Source organism: Myxocyprinus asiaticus, chromosome 5 (assembly GCF_019703515.2).
Source record: "Myxocyprinus asiaticus isolate MX2 ecotype Aquarium Trade chromosome 5, UBuf_Myxa_2, whole genome shotgun sequence".
Lineage (NCBI taxonomy): Eukaryota > Metazoa > Chordata > Actinopteri > Cypriniformes > Catostomidae > Myxocyprinus > Myxocyprinus asiaticus.
The window spans coordinates 16153614-16177235 of record NC_059348.1 but is presented as its reverse complement, the minus strand read 5'-3'; the positions used below and the strand labels follow the sequence as shown (position 1 = coordinate 16177235).

At 36.9% G+C, this 23622-nt stretch overlaps 2 protein-coding genes and 1 long non-coding RNA gene across 3 annotated transcripts; all 3 read left to right on the top strand.

The window, feature by feature from the left end:
* On the top strand, nucleotides 1-6101 carry LOC127441090 (uridine-cytidine kinase 2-B). Its single transcript, XM_051698268.1, has 7 exons — nucleotides 1-148; nucleotides 1853-2012; nucleotides 2209-2305; nucleotides 3729-3871; nucleotides 4076-4173; nucleotides 4754-4802; nucleotides 4930-6101. Exons 1-7 carry the CDS (start codon nucleotides 20-22, stop codon nucleotides 5061-5063), a joined length of 810 nt encoding a protein of 269 aa, XP_051554228.1. The 5' UTR covers nucleotides 1-19; the 3' UTR covers nucleotides 5064-6101.
* A 307-nt stretch (nucleotides 6102-6408) lies between these two features.
* Nucleotides 6409-9868, top strand: LOC127441606 (uncharacterized). The gene is made up of 3 exons (XR_007897343.1): nucleotides 6409-6423; nucleotides 7429-7460; nucleotides 8822-9868. It is a non-coding gene; the product is annotated as an uncharacterized LOC127441606 (long non-coding RNA).
* Nucleotides 9869-9942: 74 nt separating this feature from the next.
* LOC127440594 (sterol carrier protein 2-like) lies at nucleotides 9943-23026 on the top strand. Its single transcript, XM_051697275.1, has 9 exons — nucleotides 9943-9964; nucleotides 10383-10522; nucleotides 11099-11235; nucleotides 12873-12994; nucleotides 14789-14981; nucleotides 15651-15747; nucleotides 15987-16116; nucleotides 18722-18801; nucleotides 22627-23026. Exons 1-9 carry the CDS (start codon nucleotides 9943-9945, stop codon nucleotides 22720-22722), a joined length of 1017 nt encoding a protein of 338 aa, XP_051553235.1. The 3' UTR covers nucleotides 22723-23026.
* The last annotated feature ends 596 nt before the right edge of the window (nucleotides 23027-23622 follow it).

Here is a 23622-nt window from a genome sequence, read left to right as displayed (position 1 = left end):
ACAGTAGCCGCGCGCACACATGCTCTTCACTCCCACTGCAAGCATGGCTGGCGACAGTGAAACACATCTTAAAGACAGAGAAGAGAACGGACACGCCATCCAAATGCCTTTCCTCATCGGTGTGTCTGGAGGCACGGCCAGTGGAAAGGTTTGAGCTTTCTGTCTGCTTAAAGTAAACTCCGTTATCATTGTGTCTGTTAGGGGTTTATCGTGATGTCAGCTAACCGTTGTCTCCACCGACCGCGTGAATTCAGTCAACTTATACGGAAATATAATTGAAAGTGTTTCGAAAATACAATAGATAGATTTTTAAATGAATCCAGAAACCCCAAACCGTCTAAATTTTATTTAAAACACAAACTATAAGCTATATTGGTCCCCAATGGATGTCTTTAGTCATTCATTCCCATATAAAAACAAGTGACGGAATTTTGCGGTGATAATTTAAACTTCAGGAAACCCCTCATGAACTCAATTTTAAAGGTAAAGTGTTCAAGATACGTCTAGATCGTCTGAAAATCGTTATACAGTTCGATAACATCATGTTTAAGCTCCACGTGGCTTGGCAGGTAGAATTACTGCGTGTCGGGTTGCCGTTTGTTAGCCTAAGCGCGACCAAGAATATCTGAATCGGAAGTATATGTTGCCACGTTGGTGACTTGTTTGTTTATTTCCATGTGACTTAAAAATGGTTTGTGGAGTTACAAGATAAATGTACCGCTTCCTCCGTCGACTCACTCGTAGACGGAATAAAATTGCGGGAACATGTCGTCATAATTACTGAGATTGTTTACACAGCCACGATGACCCCGTTTCAGGAAACTAGATTAGTGACTCAACACTGTCTTTTCAATGGCAAAGCGACACATTTGAATTTAAAGGAATAGTTCACCCAAAAATGAAAATTCTCTCATCATTTACTCACCCTCATGCCATCCCAGATGTGTGATGAAGAATGGTGACCAGAACTTCGAAGCTCCAAAAATCATATAAAGGCAGCATAAAAGTAATCCATAAAACTCTGGTGGTTTAATCCATGTGTTCAGAAGAGATATGATAGGTGTAGGTGAGAAACAGATCAATATTTGTCTTTTTATTTATTTATTTATTTATTTGACTAAAAATTATCCTCCCTGCCCAGAAGGTGGCTATATGCACGAAGAATGCAAACTGTAAAAAGCCAAAGAAAAAAGTGAAAGAGATTTATAGTAAAAAAAGGACTTAAATATTGATCTGTTTCTCACCCACACCCATCATATTGCTTCAGAAGACATTAATTAATCCACTGGAGATGTATGGATTACTTTTATGCTGCTTTTGTGTTTTTTGGAGCTTCAGTGTTCTGGTCAACATTCACTTACATTGAATGGACCAACAGAGCTGAGATATCTGGGATGGCATGAGGGTGAGTAAATGAGTAATTTATTTTTGGGTGAACTATCCCTTTAAGCAAAGTTTCTTAAACTTATTTGGCCAGCTAAAACCATGTTACTAACAGTCTAAATGTGTGCTGGTCATACTCTCCTGTTGCATTAAGTCCCATCAGTCCCTGCAAATGAGTCATTTCAGGACAGATTTTCAGGACTGTCCTTCAGAGAGACTGAACTGGATTTTAAAGGCACAGTTGGCCACTAGTGAATGAGGGCCCTTCCTTGCTGAATTTCCTTACATGGGGGTTATACCACACCATAGTTCACCACACATGTACCGAGCGCAACTGTGGGACGTCTCCTTTACCTGTGATACAAGTTAATAATATATGCACTGTGGCTCTAGATGTTACATTGCATCATTTGAACTTTTTAGCTTGAAGAGTTTGGCACTTAAGTGGTTTTGTTCCCTGTCCTCTCAGTCCTCAGTATGCGAGAAGATCGTGGAGCTCTTGGGCCAGAATAAAATTGACCGTCATCAACGGCAGGTGGTGATCCTCAGTCAAGACAGCTTTTATAAGGAGCTCACTCCTGAACAAAAGGCCAAAGCACTCAAGGGCCAGTTCAACTTTGATCACCCAGGTACTACACCACACCTCAAGTTTGTTTTCTTTAAAAAAACAAAGATGCAGTTACAATAAGGCACTCACAATGAAAATGCACGTAAGTATTGATTTCCCAGCACCAAAGTGTAAACTGTGTTATGACTAGTCCTAAATAGACTTAAATGACCATGTGATCTCTTAATCTGTTTTGTCAATATTTCCATCCTGCATAGACGCTTTTGACAATGAACTCGTCATGAAGACTCTGCGCGACATCATACAGGGGAAGACAGTGCACATCCCGGTTTATGACTTTGTTACCCATTCCAGGTCAGCACTGATCATCTTGACCTTTCTAAAGTGATGATTTCAAAGTCAAAGAACAAGTGAGAAAATGTTTAGCTACTTTTGGGTATTCTGATAAAGCATGTAAAATATGGGTGAGTCACTGTTTGAAATATTACCTTATAGGGATAGTTCACCTAAAAATGAAAATTCCCTCATCATTTACCTACCCTCATGCCATCCCAGATGTGTATGACTTTCTTTCTTCCGCTAAACACAAATTATGATATTTTGAAGAATATTTCAGGTCCATACAATGCAAGTGAATGGGTGCCAATATTTTGACGCTTCAGAAAGCCTATAAAGGCAGCATAAAAGTACTCCATAAGACTCTAGTGGTTCAGTCCATGTCTTATAAAGTGATATAATAGGTGTGGATGAGAAACGGATCAATATTTAAGTACTTTTTTGCTTGAATTTCTTCTCCCTGCCCAGTAGGGGATGGTAAGTCAAGTTAAATTTATTTGTATAGCACTTTTCACAACAGGCATTGTTTCAAAGCAGCCGTACATTAAATTGTGCCATAACAGAAAATGAATGAATATAATGCCAATATTAGTTATTTATGTTTAGAACTGTTAGTGGTTAAAATTAGTAAACTAAGTAAGTGTTGTGGGTCAATGGTTAAACAAAATGATTTTGTATGAACTATAAGTTTTAGTGTTAAAGTCCTTGAATTCATCCCGAATTAACTTTCCATTTGCTTAATACTCGCTAAATAGGCTTTTGTTAGTGGTTAATTTATTTTCTATGTAGGAGTGTTATCCCTCCTTTGACCAAGTTGATATAGGTATCATTCAGTGAGGAGCATCGCAGTCCGGCTGGAAACTTATGGCAGGTAATTCTGGTATAAATTGGTATAAATGCACGAGGTTTATGCAGGGAAAGAAATAGAATAAACTTGGCATAGATTCCATTTACTTTAAAGCAGGTTTAAAGAATAAGAGAAGTGTTTCTGTTTCCGGCAGATCTAACTAAAGCAGCATAACTATGAATTGAGGGATAAATTAGGTGTATGCCTGGCTGAATAGATAAGACTTTAGTCTAGAGTAGACTTAAATGTATGCATGAAGAATGTGAATCACCAAAAACAGAAGACGAGGAATGTGAAAGTGATCTGTTTCTCACCCACACCTATCATTTCGCTTCTGAAGATATGGATTTAACCACTGGAGTCTTATGGATTACTTTTATGCTGACTTAAGTGGTTGTTTTGGAGCTTCAAATGTCTGATCACCATTCACTTTCATCATATGGACCAAAAGAGCAGAGAATCTTCATTTGTGTTCTTCAGAAGAGAGAAAGTCATACACATCTGGGATGGCATAAGGGTGAGTAAATGATGAGAGAGTTTTCATTTTTGGGTGAACTATAACTTTATGAATTATGTTCACTAATCCTTTTACAGGAAGGATGAGTTTGTTACAGTGTATCCAGCAGATGTGGTTCTCTTTGAGGGGATTCTCATGTTCTATTCGCAAGAGATTCGAGATCTGTTCCAAATGAAGCTGTTCGTGGACACCGATCCAGACACAAGGCTCTCACGAAGAGGTACAAGCAATGAGTGCTGCTTTATTTATTTAATGTAATAATTTGCAGTTATCTGAAACTAACTACGTTTACTGTCGGTAACTGATTTTGGTTTACACTCATTTTAAATATCCACAAAGTAATGAAACAACGTTCATGCTTCTTGATTATTATTTCCCCAAATAATTAGTTTTGTCACTGATCGTATTTTCTTGTTCATGTCAGTGTTGCGGGATATCGGTGAGAGGGGCAGAGAGCTAGAACAGGTTCTGACCCAGTACATCACTTTCGTAAAACCAGCATTTGAAGAGTTCTGTCTACCTGTGAGTATCTGTATTTGGGTAGTTGACGCATAATGTGTTCAACTTTTATGGAACGCAACAGTCGGGTTCCGGAAGAAAAATAAAACTCCATAGGGGAAACTATTTTTAATGAAAACTTTATAAACCTTTAAAGACAAACCAACCGTGAGCTCTGAGGTTCTTAAGCGATGGTATTTTGCTTCTGTTGAAACCATCAGTCTTCGCCATTTCATCTTTATTTGTAAAAAGGCGTGCTTAATAGCAACATTTCTGGAGGAAAACTACACTACCCATAATCCTGATGAGAGATCCATCAGTCAGAGAGTTGCACTGAACATAGCTTGCCAGACAAGCTCGGCAGCGACCGCCCACCTGCATGATGTATTTATATTGCATATATACTTCTAAACAACTGAATAGTTTTATGTATTTCCATTGGGTTTTTTTTAAAAGATTTTTATCTGATTATGTCATTTGAAATGCTTTGTGGGATTGTAGTTCATTCACTTGATTAAAGATGTTAAGTACACAGTCTTGTACCTTTAGTCTTTTTGTCTTCCATACTTTGTGCCCTAATTGATTCTTATCTTTATGCTTGCAGACTAAAAAGTACGCTGATGTCATCATCCCTCGTGGAGCAGACAATCTTGGTAAGTCAGTGAAATTTGATATGTGGGAGATGCACGCTATTAAGGGAGCTGTATAGACAACTGATCACGTGAAAGACAATAAAACTCTTAACTTGTATGTAAATATACTGTTTTCCTCTCTCTGTAGTGGCTATTAATCTGATCGTGCAGCATATACAGGATATCCTGAATGGGGGATTCACCAAACGACAGAACGGTTTTACAAATGGTTACGAAACACCCAGACAAAGACGGGCGTCTGAGTCCAGTAGACCTCATTGACCTCACTGTGGCCCTTCCCTCCATTGAGGAGAGGGCAGGACTGAATAATAACAGTGGCCATCCTTTCTGATGAAAAACGAGGGGATGCAGAGCTGAAATGCCTTTGTTATTGTAGCTATTATTTGCATTTGAAATATTGTGTATAGCTGTTTGCTTTTACAGTTTTTTTTTTTCTTTTTTCTGAGGGATTTGAAGGTGCTGTCTGTTTTTCTGGAAGGTTTGATTATACACTTGCCTGTCCTGTCAGTGTGTCCATCTACTTTCTCAACTATTCAGACAATAAAAGAATAGTATGGAGTTTTGTCAGACTGGAAGTAGAGACACCTGGGATCACTGCCATTAGAGCACACATACTTGAAGTCAGAGCTCAGGTTGGGTGGGTTGTTCCAACCGCAAAGAAGAAAAAAAAAAAAACCCTAGTACCTCATTTTTGAGAGCCCTTTATGTGTGTATGAGTGAATAGTTACCAAGCGTGTCAGTTACATTCTGATGATCACATTTCAGTTCTATTAGCTTTCTAGTTGAATAACAGTATTTGTCACATGGTTCTTTAATAACAATGATATTGTACATGATACAGCAAGATACAGTTTTAAATGTTTGTGCCTGTGAGGTGGGAATCAAAAGAGTTACATAAGCTTTCTGTAAAACCCTTATTTTGTTAAAAGAAGTGGTTCCAGTTTTACCTTCAAAATGCCATATACTCTATGTAATATTTTATACTCCGTGACTATCATCGCATGCTAAACCTTATCAAATGAGGGATTGTGCTTAGATTGCTATCATTTAACTGACAAGTGTTACATAAAATACCTCCAACTGACAATTATCTTCAACACTATGAGATACATATTAATGCATTATAGCATATTTAATTACTTGAATCATAATTCAGTAATCCTCACTGATCACTTTTCCCCCCCTCATGCTTGTGGGCCTATTTTTTCCAGTAATTTTAAACATGACCTCTTTATGGTCTGATTTTGTTGATGAACAATGTATTATGGTGGGAAAGGAATAAAATAATTTTAAAACCTGCTCCTATGTGTATTTATTCCTTTATGTAGACGTTTTACTCGTCGTTTCGCACACGTAATAACCTACATGTCCTCAACCGTAACTGTCGAGAAATGGGTCGCACTCTTTATAAGTAATCGAGCGCAAGATGACGTATCAGTAAAGGGGCGGGGCACAAGATGGGCGTGTGTGTGACTGCAGTCAGATATTATAAAATCAATGAATAGTCGCTAATATAACCACTTAATTGTTTTCACAGAAATTTTGATTGCAGTTTAAAGCCACCTTGGAGAATGTTACACACGTGAGGCCGGTGGGGGATGATTTCCGCTGGTATTTAAAAGTAAGTTTCATGTCACTTGTTCTTGCTAATAGTAATGTGCAGTTCTGTTAAATTATAAACATACATAATATATACATAACATACATAAGTTTTTCGTTTTTTTTTAATTACATTTTTTTTTTATCTTTAAGCAGCTTGTATACGCATTTATTATTCACTATTCTGTATACATAGGCTATTTTGTAGCCTGTTTACATTTAGAAGCTGTCATTTATTCAGGATTATTTTAAAGGAATATTCACTTCATATGTTCAATACAAGTTAATCTCAGTCGACAGCATTTGTGGCATAATGTTGATTACCACAAAAAAATAATTTCCACTTGTCCCTCATTTTCTATATAAAAGCAAAAATCTGTGTTACAGTGAGACGCAATGGAAGTGAAAGGGGCCAATTTTTGGAGGGTTTAAACAGAATTATGAAGCTTTTATTTCATAAAAGCACTTACATTAATCCTTCTGTTAAAACTTGTGTATTATTTGAGCTGTCAAGTTGTTTAAATCCAAATTTTTTAGTCATTTTAGGGTTTGTTGACATTACATCGTCATGGTAACAAAGTTGTAAAACTGGATATAACATTACACAGAAAGGGTTAGTAAGCGATTGTATCAAACTAAAATCATGTTTACATGTATATTGTTCATTTCTTGTGGCTGTACTTTTGAAACAGTGAGTATTTTAATGTTTACAGATTGGCCCCCATTCACTTCCATTGTAAGTGCCTCACTGTAATCATGATCGTTGCTTTTTTTATTATTGTAATTTTTTTTCTTTTCTTTTTTTTTTTTCTTTTTACAAACGTGGGACAGATGAGAATTAAGTTTTTATGGTAATCAACGTTATCCCAAAAATGCTGTCCATTGAGCTTTACTTGTATTGAATACAGAGCATTTCTTTAAACAAGCTTGTAAAGTGGAAATTGCACAATAAAATCTGGTCTTTCTACATTTTTGATTAGTCCATGGATGTCTTATTGAACTAAACTGGATATCTTACTGTTTTTAGATATCCTGATGGACACAATTACACCTTACAATGTGAGTAAAACATACTGCACTGATTTTAAAGAAATATTCCATGTTTAAAGGAATGTTCCGGTTCAATACAAGTTAAGCTTAATCGACAGCATTTGTGGCATAATGTTGATTACCACAAAAAATAAATTTGACTCGTCACTTCTTAAAAAAAAAAAAAAAAAAAAAAAATAGAGGTCACAGAGACACTTACAATGAAAGTGAATGGGGCCAATTTTGGAGGGTTTATAAACAGAAATGTGAAGCTTATAATTTTATTAAAGCACTTACATGAATTCTTCTGTTAAAACTTGTGTATTATTTTAGCTGTAAAGTTTAAATGGTTGTTTACTGGGAATACAGGGTTTACAGCGTTACGTCATCATGGCAACAAAGTTGTAAATTGCACTGAAAGGGGTAATAAGCAATTTTATCACACCAAAATCATGTAAATACTCATATTATTTACGTTTTGTGGCTATACCTTTAAAACAGTGAGTATTTTAATGTTTACGGATTGGCTCCATTCACTTCCTTTATAAGTGCCTCACTGTTACCTAGATTTTTGCTTTTTTTAAAGAAAAGGAGGAACGAGACAAAATCAAATTTTGTGGTAGTAAATATTATGCTACAAGTGCTGTTGATTGAGCTTAACTTGTACTGAACCCAGAATATTCCTTTTAACAATTGTGTGTTAATTTAAAAGACACAATGTATCAAAAGAAGGATGCAAATGCATACATTCTCTCTGCATAACTGTCAATATACACTGATCAACCACAACATTAAATCACTGACAGGTGAAGTGAATAACATTTATTATCTTGATACAATGGCACCTGTCAGGGGGTGGGATATATTAGGCAGCAAGTGAACAGTCAGTTCTTGAATTTCATGTGTTGGAAGCAGGAAAAATGGACAAGCGTAAGGATCTGAGTGACTTTGACAAAATACTTTTGATTGCTCCCAACGTTTTGGACAAATAATTTGTTTTCAGACAATGCATTGTAACAGAAGCCTTTTAATATATGTTAATAGAGGGAAATATATAATAATACATGGAAGATAGTTTGCAATGTTGTTGTCTGTCCTCTCTAGGCACAAAACTAGAGCATTTTGCCAAAATTGCTCGGAAGAACCACAAACATTCCATCAATAATCCATAAGTTTGACCAACAGTTTGGTATAAAGGCAATCCCTATGTTTATTTCTGTACAAAAACTGTTCTGTGTCAAAGGCAACTGGTAGACATATTCAGCTTCTATCTGTGAGTGAGTGAAAAAATAACCACCAGATTCTGGTTTACTAATCTACATTTCAGCTCTACCAGTGCCAAAGTAATGAAGTAGTGTTTATTCATTCTCCACTTCCACATCCCTCTTCAGATACCCTCAGTTCCGGGATGAATATTATCTGGAGCAGGTCATTAACTCCAGGAAGGTCTCTGAGTTCCTCACACACTCTTACAGTGTTGGTAAATGCACCACATATTAGACCGGTGCTCCTGTGAGAATGCAGATTTGAGTCAGTTCTGCATTATCTCCTATATCTCTCACTTATTTCCTGTCCCTCTCCACTGTCCTGTCAAATAAAAGCTTAAAAAGTCCTTAAAGGGATAGTTCACCCAAAAATGAAAATTCTCTCATAATTTCCTCACCCTCATGCCATCCCAGATGTGTATGTATTTATTTCTTCTGCAGAACACAAATGAAGATTTTTAGAAGAATATCTCAGCGTTGTAGGTCTATACAATGCAAGTGAATGATGATCAGAACTTTGAACCTCCAAAAGCACATAAAAGTAGCATAAAAGTATCATGCAAACATAAGGGTAGCATAAAAGCATAAAAGTAACATGCTAACATAAAAGTAGCATAAAAGTATCATGCTAACATAAAGGTAGCATAAAAGTAACATGCTAACATAAAGGTAGCATAAAAGCATAAAAGTATCATGCTAACATAAAGGTAGCATAAAAGCATAAAAGTAACATGCTAACATAAAGGTAGCATAAAAGTAACATGCTAACATAAAGGTAGCATAAAAGCATAAAAGTATCATGCTAACATAAAGGTAGCATAAAAGTATAAAAGTATCATGCTAACATAAAGGTAGCATAAAAGTATAAAAGTATCATGCTAACATAAAGGTAGCATAAAAGTAACGACTCCAGTGGTTAAATCCATGTCTTCAGAAGCGATATGATAACTGTGGGTGAGAAATAGATTAATATTTAAATCCTTTTTACAATAAATCTCCACATATACTTCTTTTGTTTTTGGATGTTCACATTCTTCGTGCACATCACCACCTAGTGGGCAGGGAGGAGAATTTATAGTTTGGGATGGTTTTGGAACAACATGAAAGTGAGTCAATGATGAGAGAATTTAAAGAGATAGTTCACCCAAAAATGAAAATTCTGTCATCATTTACTCACCCTCGTATTGTTCCAAAACTGTATGTCTTTCTTTTGCTCCTGTGGAACACAGAGGAAGATATTAGACAGAATGTTATGGACTAACAGCATCAGTCATCATTCATTTTTATTGTAGGAATAATGAAAAGATACAATAGAAGTGAATGGTGACTGAGGCTAACATTCTGCCTAACATCTCCTTTTGTGTTCCACAGAAGAAGAAGAAAGTTATACAGGTTTAAAGCAACATGAGGGTGAATAAATGATGACAGAAGTTTCATTTTTGGGTTAACTATTCCTTTTAAACTAAATTAAAAAACATAATGGAAAAAAAAAACGTACTGTAAGAAAAAAACACTGACGTGACATGCACAAACTATGAACATATCAATCGTGCTTGACCATCAAATGTGATTGCATCTTATATTTCATACATTTTAGTATAGTACTGTGAGCCATATTATAGTCGGAGCACTATCCTCCACCAGTAGGTTTTAATGTTGTCTTTCTAATATCGTAGTCCTACATAAGATGCAGCAGGAGCTGCAGTTCTGGCCAGAGAGAAGTTTGTGAAGCAGAATGGACTGGAGAAAAAGGCAGTGGAGATTATTGCTCAGGAGATGGTCACTGACCTCTCCTCTACTTTTGAGCAAAACAGCTGTTTGAAAATGGTAAGAGCAAGTGACACTGACATCTAGTTGAGAAGCACTCAACCCTCAAAACCTCTAGAACTAAGAATCTTATAGAATTAGTTCGCCAATACATTCATTCCGATCAGTAACGGCACATGAAGTGACCATGTGTAAAATAAATACCCCAGTAGTGAAGAGAAAAGGACATGTGTAACACTCTCAATGGAAAGGAGGCGGCGAGAACCTGCTTGATAATATAAATAATATTTAATGATTAACTAAAACAAAAGCACAAACACACAGGTGTCGGACAGCTGTCCGTAACTCTCTCTCTGTCGCACTGCCGTTTCCAGTCGGCCCTTATCCCTCTCGGGCTTATCAGCCCAATTAGGGGCCGGGTGTGCGGAATCACGACCCGGCCCTGCCCTCCGCCATGCCACAACATGTTATTAGTGTGTATGTAATTGATGCTTTATGACTCGGATTGTTCTCTTAGTATGATTTTCACTATGACTTTTTCCACCCATGTCTTACTGCTAATTTTTCAGTTTTGTGTTTTGAGGACTTTGAAGTAATTGAGTTGTAACTGTGTCGTCTTTTACTGTCTAATCATAGGTTGGTTTTGACATGACCCATCTTGCAGCTCAGTGGTGCTTTGACAAGGCTGGTCTGAAGCCATCAGATGTTGACGTCATTGAGCTGCATGACTGCTTCTCTGCCAATGAGCTCATCACCTATGAAGCTCTGGGACTGTGACTGCTTCACTTCCTCTGTCAGTAAATCACAACATGCATACAAGATACATTTTGATAAGTATTTCAGTCATGACAACTCTTGGAAAGAGTTAGCATGTTAATGTTGGTAAGACATGTTGATAGGATATTATTCTTGGCGTTCAAGATCTGCTAACGCCTGCACTGCTGCAGAGCAAATACGAAGACTCGCTATCGCCAGAACTTACACAGACATACTGCTGTTTCTGCACAATTAGACAAACAGAAGACAAGCTGCATCGAGCATGTAGAACATGCTGCTGCACAATTAGACACGCATACAATCCCCATGTAGCAGATCTAAACATGTGGTGCTGGGGAGGAGGAGGGTTTCAGAAAAACTCTCGCAGCACATTGCAGTGAAACCAGCTTGTCTGCAAATTGAGCAAATTGAAATGTTTGACAAAGAGAGAGTTGATTGGCTACTAGTTACAGATTACACCATGTGAGCCGACTGGCTAACAGATAACAAGTTTAAAGAATCTATCATGTAGAGTTTCATGCCTGATCTTCAGTCATTTATTTTAAATGATATGAACACCCCACCCATTTTATCAGAGGCTATAATATTTAAAGGGGTCATATATCATATATTTTTGTTTAATTACAATGTTAATTTTCTGCTGAGGTCCTCTTAGGATGTTCTGATTTAGTTTTTCATGACCTTTTTTTTTGTGCCATTTTTGCTTCTGTACCCTTTTAAACACTTATGTAAACACCCTCTTTGCATCTCAAATGAGTTTCAGCACTGTGCTGCAGTCACTCGCAAGCTGAAGGTTTGCTGTTGGCTCCAATATTTGTTTTTAAATCCACAGTGTTTCAATAACAGCCTCTTTGCAAACTTGTGGCAGGTTCACAAAACAGTCCGCCCTGAAGTTTGCCACTCAAAGTTTTGAGACTGAAATAATCAGGGAAATGGTTAAAAATCTAACTTTCTAACGTTGGGATCCTTCAGAATGAGCGGCAGGTGCTACACACTGCCAGGAACAGCACAAAGTTTGGTGGACTTGGTGCACATTTTACTCTTCTCATTTGTTCTTCTGCGGTTTTGGAATAATAGTATCTATCCTACTTCCTCGTTGTCAGTTCTCACCACCAGTAGGGGGAGGCATTTCTCTCTAATAATGAACTGATACATCATCACTCAGGCTGGCTTGAATTTCTCACAGTCAGTGTGTGGTACAAAGTTAAACTGGTTTCTGTTGTAACCAGAATAGTCAAGGCCAAGTGTAAATGAAATGTGCATACACAATCAGACAACACTCTGATTGTTCAAGACACATGAATCAGCTAAGTGAAAGAAATATGGAATATATATATATATATTTTTTTTTCCTCCAATCACAAAATGTTTTATATCACACAACATTGAGTTTTTACAGTCCACTCGACCCTCACCTCTTTCATGAGGAGTTCTGAGTTACAGGTTTGCACTGGCTGCCTGCAAAGGTCTTATTGTAAGTGCCTTATCTTGTTGGGATAATGAGCAAAACTGCAAGCAGTTTAACCCAACAGGATAAAATGCTCAGCCTGAGCGTTAACACAAGAGTCAGGACTGAGGGATTAAGGTGGGGTGTCAAGACACCAGCCTTCCAGTTCTGCATACATGAATTCAGTGTACTGGTCAGTGGTGACAGAAGAGAGTACCCTCGGCCCTGCATGGACAGCGTAAAACCTTTTTGTGTAAAAGGAAATGGTCAGCAACAGGAGATGCATTATCTTCAGAAAATGTTGACCGGTCAGAGGAGGTCAAAATTTTTTTGACCTCCTCTGCTATTTTACTTTCTATTTTATATAAAGTTTGCAATTTGCAACCCTGTTACCAAATCTGGGGACATGATTTGTGTTATTTTGTTGATGTCTAGCAATAAAATAAAAATTAAATAGATAGGAAAAATAAAAATTCCAGAATAGGTAACAGAGTCGCAAATTTACGAGCAAGATAGTTTGGTATTAAATGTTACTGTAAAACTTTTCAAATAAAGAAAAATATTTGTCATAGACATTTTTTAAATAACTTGAATAAAGAAAAATAATAAAGTATCAGGGTTGAATAATAGAGCTGAATTCCGTCAACACAACAATTTGTGTAAAAAGAACAATGAATGAGATTATTTAGACTATTTATTTATTTATTTATTTATTTGTCCTTGTGGATTTAAATTATATATAATGTACTGTGAAATGCAGAAGATTGAATGTAATGCAGAAACACAACACAACACAACAGCATTGGACATAAATAAACTTGATGTTTATTCATGTGTAATCAGAGTTTTTTCATACAGGTGAATTTTTGCATCTTATTTTAATCTTATTTATTTAATAAAAAAAATATTTAAATAACCATCGATAACCAACTAAATTTCACAGACCACATCTCAAAGACCGCAAGATCATGTAGATTTGCACACTAAAATATCAGGAAGATAAGAGCCTTCCTCTCTGAACATGCCACACAACTGCTTGTCCAGTCACTTGTCATAACTAGACTGGACTACTGTAATGCTCTCATTGCAGGCCTCCCTGCATGTGCAATTAGACCCCTGCAAATGATCCAGAATGCAGCGGCACATCTGGTCTTTAATGAACCAAAGAGAGCGCATATTACACCACTCCTTGTCTCTCATCACTGGCTGCCGGTTGATGCACGTATCAAATTCAAGGCTCTGATGCTGGCATACAGAACAGTCACTGGGTCTGCTCCAGCATACCTAAAATCATTTCTGCAGAGCTATGTTCCCACCAGAAGCCTGTGGTACCAACACAAAGAGGCACCAAAACACTTTCCCGGACTTTCGGTTTCATCGTACCACGTTGGTGGAATGACCTTCCCAACTTCATCTGTGAAGCTGACTCACTTTCTGTCTTCAAAAAATGGCTACAAACACATCTTTTCCATGAGCACTTAACTAGACACTAAAAAAAAAAAAAAATATATATATATATATATATATATATTTTTTTTAATTCTTGTTGCACTTTAATCTGTTTTGAATGCTATTCTGATGCTAGTGAAACTTTGTAATACAGCAGTTTTCGTACCACTGTCTCCTTAAGTTGATTCGCTTACAATGTATTCCTCTTTTGGAAGTCGCTTTGGATAAAAGTGTCTGCCAAATAAATAAATGTAAATGTAAAAAAATGCAAATTAGAATTATTTAAATTATTAACAATAATGTAATAAAATATTTAAAATAATTACAAATTAAATAATAATTAAATACTTATATAATTTATTTAAATAATTATTTAATAAATAATAAATTAAATAAATTAAAGAAAAAAATATTTATTGTCTGGAATGCCACAAACACAGACAACCAGAGTGATACAAACAGTGAAAGTGTCCCAGTGCTGTCATACTAAATATCAGCACTCTTGGAACACCATTTGCCCAATCTGATAAGAGGACCGCAAAAAACCACTACATAATAGTAACTATTAAAAGGAAATTAGAATAACTGGGTCATGGAATACAGAAACATTAACCCAGACTCAGAATAGGCAGATCACTGTGACATTAACACAGAGGAGGAGAAGGCTGATTACTGTGTGTGCGGTGAAGAACATGTGGCTCGGTGTGTAGAGATGTGCTTGCAGCTGAGAGGGGAGGCAGGGCCACGGCAGGTCCATGGGGCAAAGGTCACCCTGCAGCACAACATTGGTCTTGGTGGAGCAGTGGTGGTCACTCTCTACAGAATGGGATTCCCTCAAGAAACAAGGTAAGACTAAAAACATGTTGACAGTTATCTTCTGATGTGCACTGGGTGACATTACTGGTCCATATATATCAAGCTGACCTCTTAAACCTATTTTTATTTGTACGATTCAGAATTGTTTTCAAGCAATCTGCAAGTTTGGTCAGAAATCCAAAACTTCTATAGTGATATAATATCAAAGTTTCAGAAAGTCTATGTTCATTTTTGACACCTGCACATCATTAAGGGCCCTTAGATTTCTAGAATATTTAAGACAAAAGTCATATATTTTTAAATCGCAGTTGTTATGTAAAGGGTAAAGCTTTAGGAGCTCTAGGCTCAAATAATCTGGTTTAGTTACATATTTGTACAAGCAGACTGAAATAGGGTACAAAAGCCAAGTCTGATATGGCTATATGACCTTCATACATGAGTACATACGAGTGCATGTATAAATAAAAGCCAACATGAGTACACTCATGCATCATGAAACACACAGAGTTAGCTCAACAAGATGTTCTGTTGAGTTAGTACAATATTCCATAAAATTATTTTAACTGTTTTTTCTCTCTTCTGTTAGACTTTGTAAAATGCCTATGTGTTTTTGTCAGACATGGACTCAGTATACAGCATACTGTATATACACCAGCACATACATATACACGCTGAACTTTCTGTACTAAACTTTCCCAGCTCTCGGATCGCTGCAGTGCCCACCAGTGCATCCAGTGACCTTGAAGGGTTCAAAGCTCACACTGTCTTTAAGGAGATAGAGAAGAAACTACAGGAGGTAATTCATCAGGAATGGGGTGCTGACATCATGCCCATTCGTGTAAATTGCCAGTACTTTGGGATTTGTTCATCTCTTTGTGGCTTTTTTTTCAACTACAGTATTAGATCTAAAAATTACAGAAGCAGAAAGAATGAACTATGACTCGTGACTTCTCTTTAAAAGTCAAGTTGAGTATTCACAAATTTATTAAGTGAGCTTAAAAAAAATCAAATTTCCCACTGATTTCTTTTCCGTAGGAGGGAGAGGAGTTTGTGAAGAAAATCGGAGGTGTTTTCTCCTTCAAAGTGAAGGATGGTCCAGGTGGAAGTGAGGCGTTTTGGGTCGTGGATGTAAAAAATGGCAAAGGCTCGGTGACCAATGATGCAGGTATATGAGGAGTTTTCACTGTAAATGTGTTTTGGTCATTTAGCGCTGGGAAACCAATGAACCAATGACATTTTAACACGTAATTACAAAAGGTGTTTGTAATTTTTGTGACTTTTAACTCTAGAAATGCATGAAATATTGACCTTAGTCCAAAAAAACAACAACAACAAAAAAAAAAAAACAGCACAGTGGTCAACAAAACATTTGAGACATTTCTTTTATTTAATTTGAAAATGTTGCCGCTGAACTTTAAATATTTGTGATCAACAAATGTGGGGTTTTCAGTGGCCAATTCTTACATTATTACCCCTGATTTTAAATATGTGGTTACTTGCCCTACTCCTAATTTTTAAGCACTACATTATTTCAACACCGTCACAATAAGTTTAGAATTTATGAACATAGATAACATAGTAATACTACCAGAATTTACTAATAACAAGACTTTTATGTTGGCACTTCCTGAAATGTGATATCAGAAAGATGAAACCAAAATATTTAAAGACAAATTCCTAAATTTTATAAAAAAAAAAATTAAAAAAAATATATATATATATATATATATATATATATATATATATATATATATATAATATACTGGTGGTTTGGAATAATGTACAGATATTGCTCTTATGGAAATAAACTGCTACTTTTATTCACCAAAGTGGCATTCAGCTGATCACAATGTATAGTCAGGACAGTAATAACATGAAAAATTACTATTACAATTGTTAAAACATTTTCAGAACTTCTTAAACTACTTTCTCACGAGAAAACGAACTCAAAAAGAGTTCTCACCATAAAATCTTCCACGTGCAGCAATGATAGCTTTGCAGATCTTTGGCATTCTAGCTGTCAGTTTGTCCAGATACTCGGGTGACATTTCACCCCACACTTCCTGTAGCACTTGCCATAGATGTGGCTGTCTTGTCGGGCACTTCTCACACACCTTACAGTCTAGCTGATCCCACAAAAGCTCAATGGGGTTAAGATCCATAACACTCTTTTCCAATTATCTGTTGTCCAATGTCTGTTTCTTTGCCCACTCTAACCTTTTCTTTTTGTTTTTCTGTTTCAAAAGTGGCTTTTTCTCTGTAATTCTTCCCATAAGGCCTGCACCCCTGAGTCTTCTCTTTACTGTTATACATGAAACTGGTGTTGAGCGGCTAGAATTCAATGAAGCTGTCAGCTGAGGACATGTGAGGCGTCTATTTCTCAAATTAGAGACTTTGATGTACTTATCCTCTTGTTTAGTTGTACATCTGGTCTTCCACATCTCTTTCTGTCCTTGTTAGAGCCAGTTGTCCTTTGTCTTTGATGACTGTAGTGTACACCTTTGTATGAAATCTTCAGTTTTGTTTGGCAATTTCAAGCATTGTATAGCCTTCATTTCTCAAAACAATGATTGACTGATGAGTTTCTAGATAAAGCTGTTGAGTTGAGTTATTGTATTTATTTGTGTTTTAACTCTCATTTATCTCTTATTCTTATGTATTTATTCTATGATATTGTATTTATGAATGGGGAGGTGAGGGTTAATTTTTTATAAATAATGGTACACTATATTGCCAAAAGTATTCGCTCACCCATCCAAATAATTGAATTCAGGTGTTCCAGTCACTTCCATGGCCACAGGTGTATAAAATGAAGCACCTAGGCATGCAGACTTGCAGTGGTGTAAAGCACGCCACCACTGGATTCTAGAGCAGTGGAGACGCGTTCTCTGGAGTGACAAATCACGCTTCTCCATCTGACAATCTGATGGACGAGTATGGGTTTGGCGGTTGCCAGGAGAACGGTACTTGTCTGACTGCATTGTGCCAACTGTGAAGTTTGGTGGAGGGGGGATTATGGTGTGGGGTTGTTTTTCAGGAGCTGGGCTTGGCCCCTTAGTTCCAGTGAAAGGAAATCTGAATGCTTCAGCATACCAAGAGATTTTGGACAATTCCATGCTCCCAACTTTGTGGGAACAGTTTGGGGATGGCCCCTTCCTGTTCCAACATGACTGCGCACCAGTGCACAAAGCAAGGTCCATAAAGACATGGATGAGCGAGTTTGGTGTGGAAGAACTTGACTGGCCTGCACAGAGTCCTGACCTCAACCCGATAGAGCACCTTTGGGATGAATTAGAGTGAAGACTGCGAGCCAGGCCTTCTCGTCCAACATCAGTGTCTGACCTCACAAATGCGCTTCTGGAAGAATGGTCAAAAATTCCCATAAACACACTCCTAAACCTTGTGGAAAGCCTTCCCAGAAGAGTTGAAGCTGTTATAGCTGCAAAGGGTGGGCCGATGTCATATTAAACCCTATGGATTAAGAATGGGATGTCACTTAAGTTCATAAGCGTCTAAAGGCAGATGAGCGAATACTTTTGGCAATATAGTGTATGTTCCAATTGGCAAAGACGGGAACATTTCCCTATTTAACCCAGCCACCACTAGGGAAAACAAAGATGATGAGTGTTTGGAGCACATGGTTGCAAGGGCTGCTTGAGCACAATATATATATATACATACATACATACATACATACATATATAGTGACTATAACCCAAATAATGTGGGGTTTTTAATGATTGACTGTTTACTTCACTTTACCCACACAGGTAAAAAGGCCGACTGCACCATCGCTATGTCTGATGCAGATCTTCTCGCCTTAATGACGGGCCAAATGAATCCACAAACAGTAAGTTTAGATGAAGATTTGATTTATGCATTCTGTTGATTTTTTTCTCTTGTGTTTCTTATTTAAAAAAAATAACTTTGATGCTTTTAAGTTGGTATATGTCAGTGCAGTTTGGGTACTAAATTAGGTTGCAAGGTGTATTGGGACAGAGCCAGCATGAGGATTAGTCCCTCTTTAAGCTCGTCCAGTGGCCCACAGACACACTAACCGTTTGTCTGTCCCACTAATTTGGCCTCCTCAAGACTAACCTCTTACATATTGTAGCCAACACAACCTTTGCAGAATGTTGAATACATGTTGAATCCACTCATACATTTTTTTAATATAATTTAGTTTTTGTATCTCAGGAATTTCTAGACTGACAGTGCTAGTGGTGTGTCTTTTTGCTTTAAAGATTCATGAAATCAGAATTGGTGTTTTTATTTGTTTTTATTTTTTTAGTTCATGTCTATAATCTTTGAAGCCATTTTTAGCTAGTATACTCCCTATTACATGACAGAATTTATTTTACCAGAAATACACATTTAAAATTCACTGTCTTTCTCTTCCAGGAAACAGACCCGTGGCGTATTACAGAAATATCCTAACTTTAGAATCCTATCTTATGTGCTTGGTAACCATGGCAATTTCAATTAGGATCTCAATTAGGACAAAAGCTATTACAGAATAACATTTCTTAAGTGCGTTGTCTTATCTTAACTACAGATAGGACGTTTTCTGTAATACGCCCCCAGGGGTGTATCAACATTTTTATCCAATAAAATGCTCTCTTCTATGACAAGCCTCACGATTGCTATTACTTATACTTATGGTTAGGGATTTTTTTCTAAACTCCTTACCCCTAAGTATAAAACTTTAGCTTGAAACTCATCTAGGAATGTCATCAAATATCGATACATTGATTATTGATCAACACGTTATTTTCTCGTCACGTTTTTGAGGCATTGATACAGTATATGAACATTAGACAACATTTCAATTAGAAGCCTCATTTGCGTGCTTTCCAATTCACTGTCTATTGGCCTTTTGGTAATTGCTTTGGGAGACCACAAGGGGGTGATATAACATTTATATATCCTTAAAAATACCAATATAGATCGATAATAATTGGGAAATTTTTCTGATTATCGATTTGTAAAAAAAGACATCAATCCCCAAACCTAAACTCATCCCTTACCATTTGTCCTATACAGACGTGAATGATACCTCAATTTGTACAGCTTGTTGAGGAGATGTGCGCTATTGCTTTGCTAAACAATCAGTCTTGAAGGAGAGACCAGAGACGTACAGTATGTAGGAACCAGCATATTATAAAGATTTGGGGGTGGGCTCTTTGACCTTGGCCAGTAATTGACCACTTAGCAATGCACCAGCAACACCCTAGCAACCACCCAGCCCACCCTAGAAACTGTATAGCACCTTAGCAACCGTATAGCTGTGCTCTGGCAACCACCCACAGCACCATATCTTCATGGCATTGAGTTTTGCACAGGCAAGCACCACTCATTTTCTTCAAAGGATGTTTATTTTATAACCTGTCGGGTGTTCACAAGGATGCCATTTTTAAATCCAGGGTTGCGTCTTTAAGCCATAATTGAGGTGACTGTCAGTGTGATAGTAGCCTTTCAGATTAGTGTAAAGTCAGGGATGACCTTTAAACTGTAGGCTTGAATGTGCTGTCAATAACAGTGACTGATCTCTGTGAAAAACATATGAACATGGATTTAATTTGACACTCCCTTGTCCTGGCTTTAGCTACATCATACTTTGAGTGTTATGTTTCAGGTTTATTCAAGAACAACGGATATACATTATTCTTGTCAGGGTAGACACCATTTAACATTTTACACAGATGAAAATGAGGCTGTAAGGGATAATCTTGTGGTCTTTACAATGGTATGCACTGTATAAAGCTGTATATAGGTCCTAGATTGCATCTAATTTTCATGACTCGCGTGAAAAAAAAATTCTTTCCATCAAAGTTTCGTTTTCATTCCCATCAAAAAAAATTAGAAATGGTGCTACTTCGACTAAGGTTCTTTGCTTTTGATTTAATTTGCAAGGTTAACCACACTAACAATGGTGTTGTGAGAAAACTGCTGTAAAACCATTACGATTTGAGACACAGATTTAAGACAAATGCCGTTTTTATCAAGACGTTGGGAATATCAATTCGATTTCAAATTAGGCTAATGGCCTCTATGTCTCCTCTGTTGCCATGAGTCAAAGCCTGAATCAGATGGTTTGACAGCAGCTCCTTCTTCGAAAAATTTGCCACACTTTTTACAGTGGACCCTTTTCACGTATCCGGGTTTGCAGAGTGGAAGTAGAATCATAGCTGGGTAAATTTGAATGGCGGTGAATGGTAGACAACAACAAATGTAATTTTTGCTCACCCGTTTGCTCCAACAGCAAAAGAAAACATCAGCGATTACACTTTCACAGCTTTTCAAAGGATGATACAAATATTGAGCGCTGGATAACAGCAGTAAGAAGAGAGAAATAGGCAAAATTTTCTGTCAATCCCTCATCACAGCTGTGGTAACTCGATTTTTAAAACTTACTCCAGGGTATTCAAATACAAAGTTCAATTTACACTAAATATTTTTAAAATTGGAAATATAAAAAAGTTTGCTACATTTACATTGTTTAATAAGGCGGAAACGTGCCAACACGTCTGTGAAAATGGTCCATAATCCTTCATGAAAGGACAAATTTTTTGTTTAATCTGAAAGGCAAAAGCCAAACTATTCAGAGCTGAAATCACGCTCATGGCATGTACAAGTGGTCAAAAATCACATCATGCAAGTCTAAACTTTTTTATATCACCTTCATTCTAATTAAAGCTGAATTGTGTAATTTCTGTGGCACTACCATCACCAAACATAATTGCAAAAAAAAAAAAAACATTTGAAACATCACTGTTTTCAAACCAATTCCAGAAGATTTCCTCTGCTTTCTATTGGTTGTAAAAACAGTTAGCGCCACCCCAAGCTCACACCATTGGTTGAGCTTTTTGTTTGGATAGTGCCACAGAGCCACTTTTAGGTGAAATTAACCTACAAATGGCTTACTTACAGTATAGTTGACACTGTATATTATGCTGGGATACAAGAAAAAAAAAGAGCATTGCATAAATTAAACAAATTCATGTCGGAATTATCGTATTTACAAGTTGAGCTCACATGAATGCCACCATCAAAGTTGGGGGCGTGTCGATTTTAGAATCATGGTGGAAGCAAATTTGTATTGGTAATAATTTAGTTTTTCTTGAGGACTTTGACTGCAGTTTAGTTTGTATGCACTTTTTTGAAAAAAATTTTTTATACTGTTCATGAAGAATAACGATGAGAAATAAAGATGAAAATAAGACTTGTTTAGCTTGTTTATGCAGCGACAAGCGTTTGCAAAAAACATTTCCCATCATTATATGTAGCCGCACTAGTTTGATAAAAATTATCGATAAAGCATGAATTACACACCTAATGCGTGGCTTTGCTCTTCATTTTGTTGCATTGGTACTAAACAATCTTCCTGCCTTTGCTAATAAGTGAAAAGAAGAGAAATTTGAAATTTCAAATGGGTCCGTTCTTTCCGACTAAAATCACTTGAATGCACATCACATCGCATTTATGATTTCTGACCTCGTAAATACGAACTTCCCAGGAGGACTTGAATGCACCATTATTAAAAAGTTTCTGATTTCTGAATTTTCTGATTTCATGGTCATATGTTATACCGAGTGATTGTCATGCCTCTCTTTTTTAGCCCCTCTCAAACAAGCCCTAATATATTCTTGTACACATTTTTTGTTTGTTTTTAAAGGCATTTTTCCAAGGCAAACTGAAGATAACTGGTAATATGGGAATGGCCATGAAACTTCAGAACCTACAGCTGATGGCAGGCAAAGCCAAACTGTGAAACAGCATCTCTTGCTGGATGGGAAAGAGGCACAAACATCCATAGAAATGCATACTGTGTTGAGAGATGTTCAAGTAATTTCTATAGATACAGTAATTGTTGTAAACATTTTATGACTGAATATATGTGATGGTTTTAGCTTTTTTTGTTTTTAGCTATTCGCATTCTTCGTGCATATCGCCACCTACTGTGCAGGGAGGAGAATTTACTGTAAAAAAGGACTTAAATGTTGATCTGTCTCTCACCCACAACTATCATATTTCTTCTGAAGACATGGATTAAACCACTGGAGTTGTAAGGATTACTTTCATTCTGACTTTATGTCCTTTTTGGAGCTTCAAAGTTCTGGTTACCATTCACATTTGTTTTAGTAATGAGTGGGCATTTTGGGTAACAGACCCAAGCCAGCATTCTTTCCTGCAGGGTTTCAGCAGTGCATGGTCATGTGCATGCATCAGCTTCCTGCCCTTCCCACTCTGCTCGTCTCAGCAAGTGTTCCTAATTGCACAACCACATGCTGCTTAAATATCTGCTTTTCAAAAGAAGTGAAACAACCACAGTTGTGGGAAGACCTAAATATCAAGTAATTTAGACTTTACCAGACCTGGAAAAGTCATGGGAATGAATAAAATCTTAAAAATCATGGACATTTCTGTAGTGAATATACATTCTAGTTGCTCTGCTCTAAAATATTCCATCATTTAGATACGCTATATGATCAAAAGTATTTGGACACCTCTTGTGTAGTAGCATGTCAATTTAATGGCTGTTCACACAGGACAAGTTCTTGCATGAAAAAAGGGGCTAGATGCAGTGCAATGGAACAGATTAAAATGCAGGTGTCTTGAAAAGTTTAAAAGTTTAACAATAACGCAACACGGGGCCTGGGTAGCTCCGCAA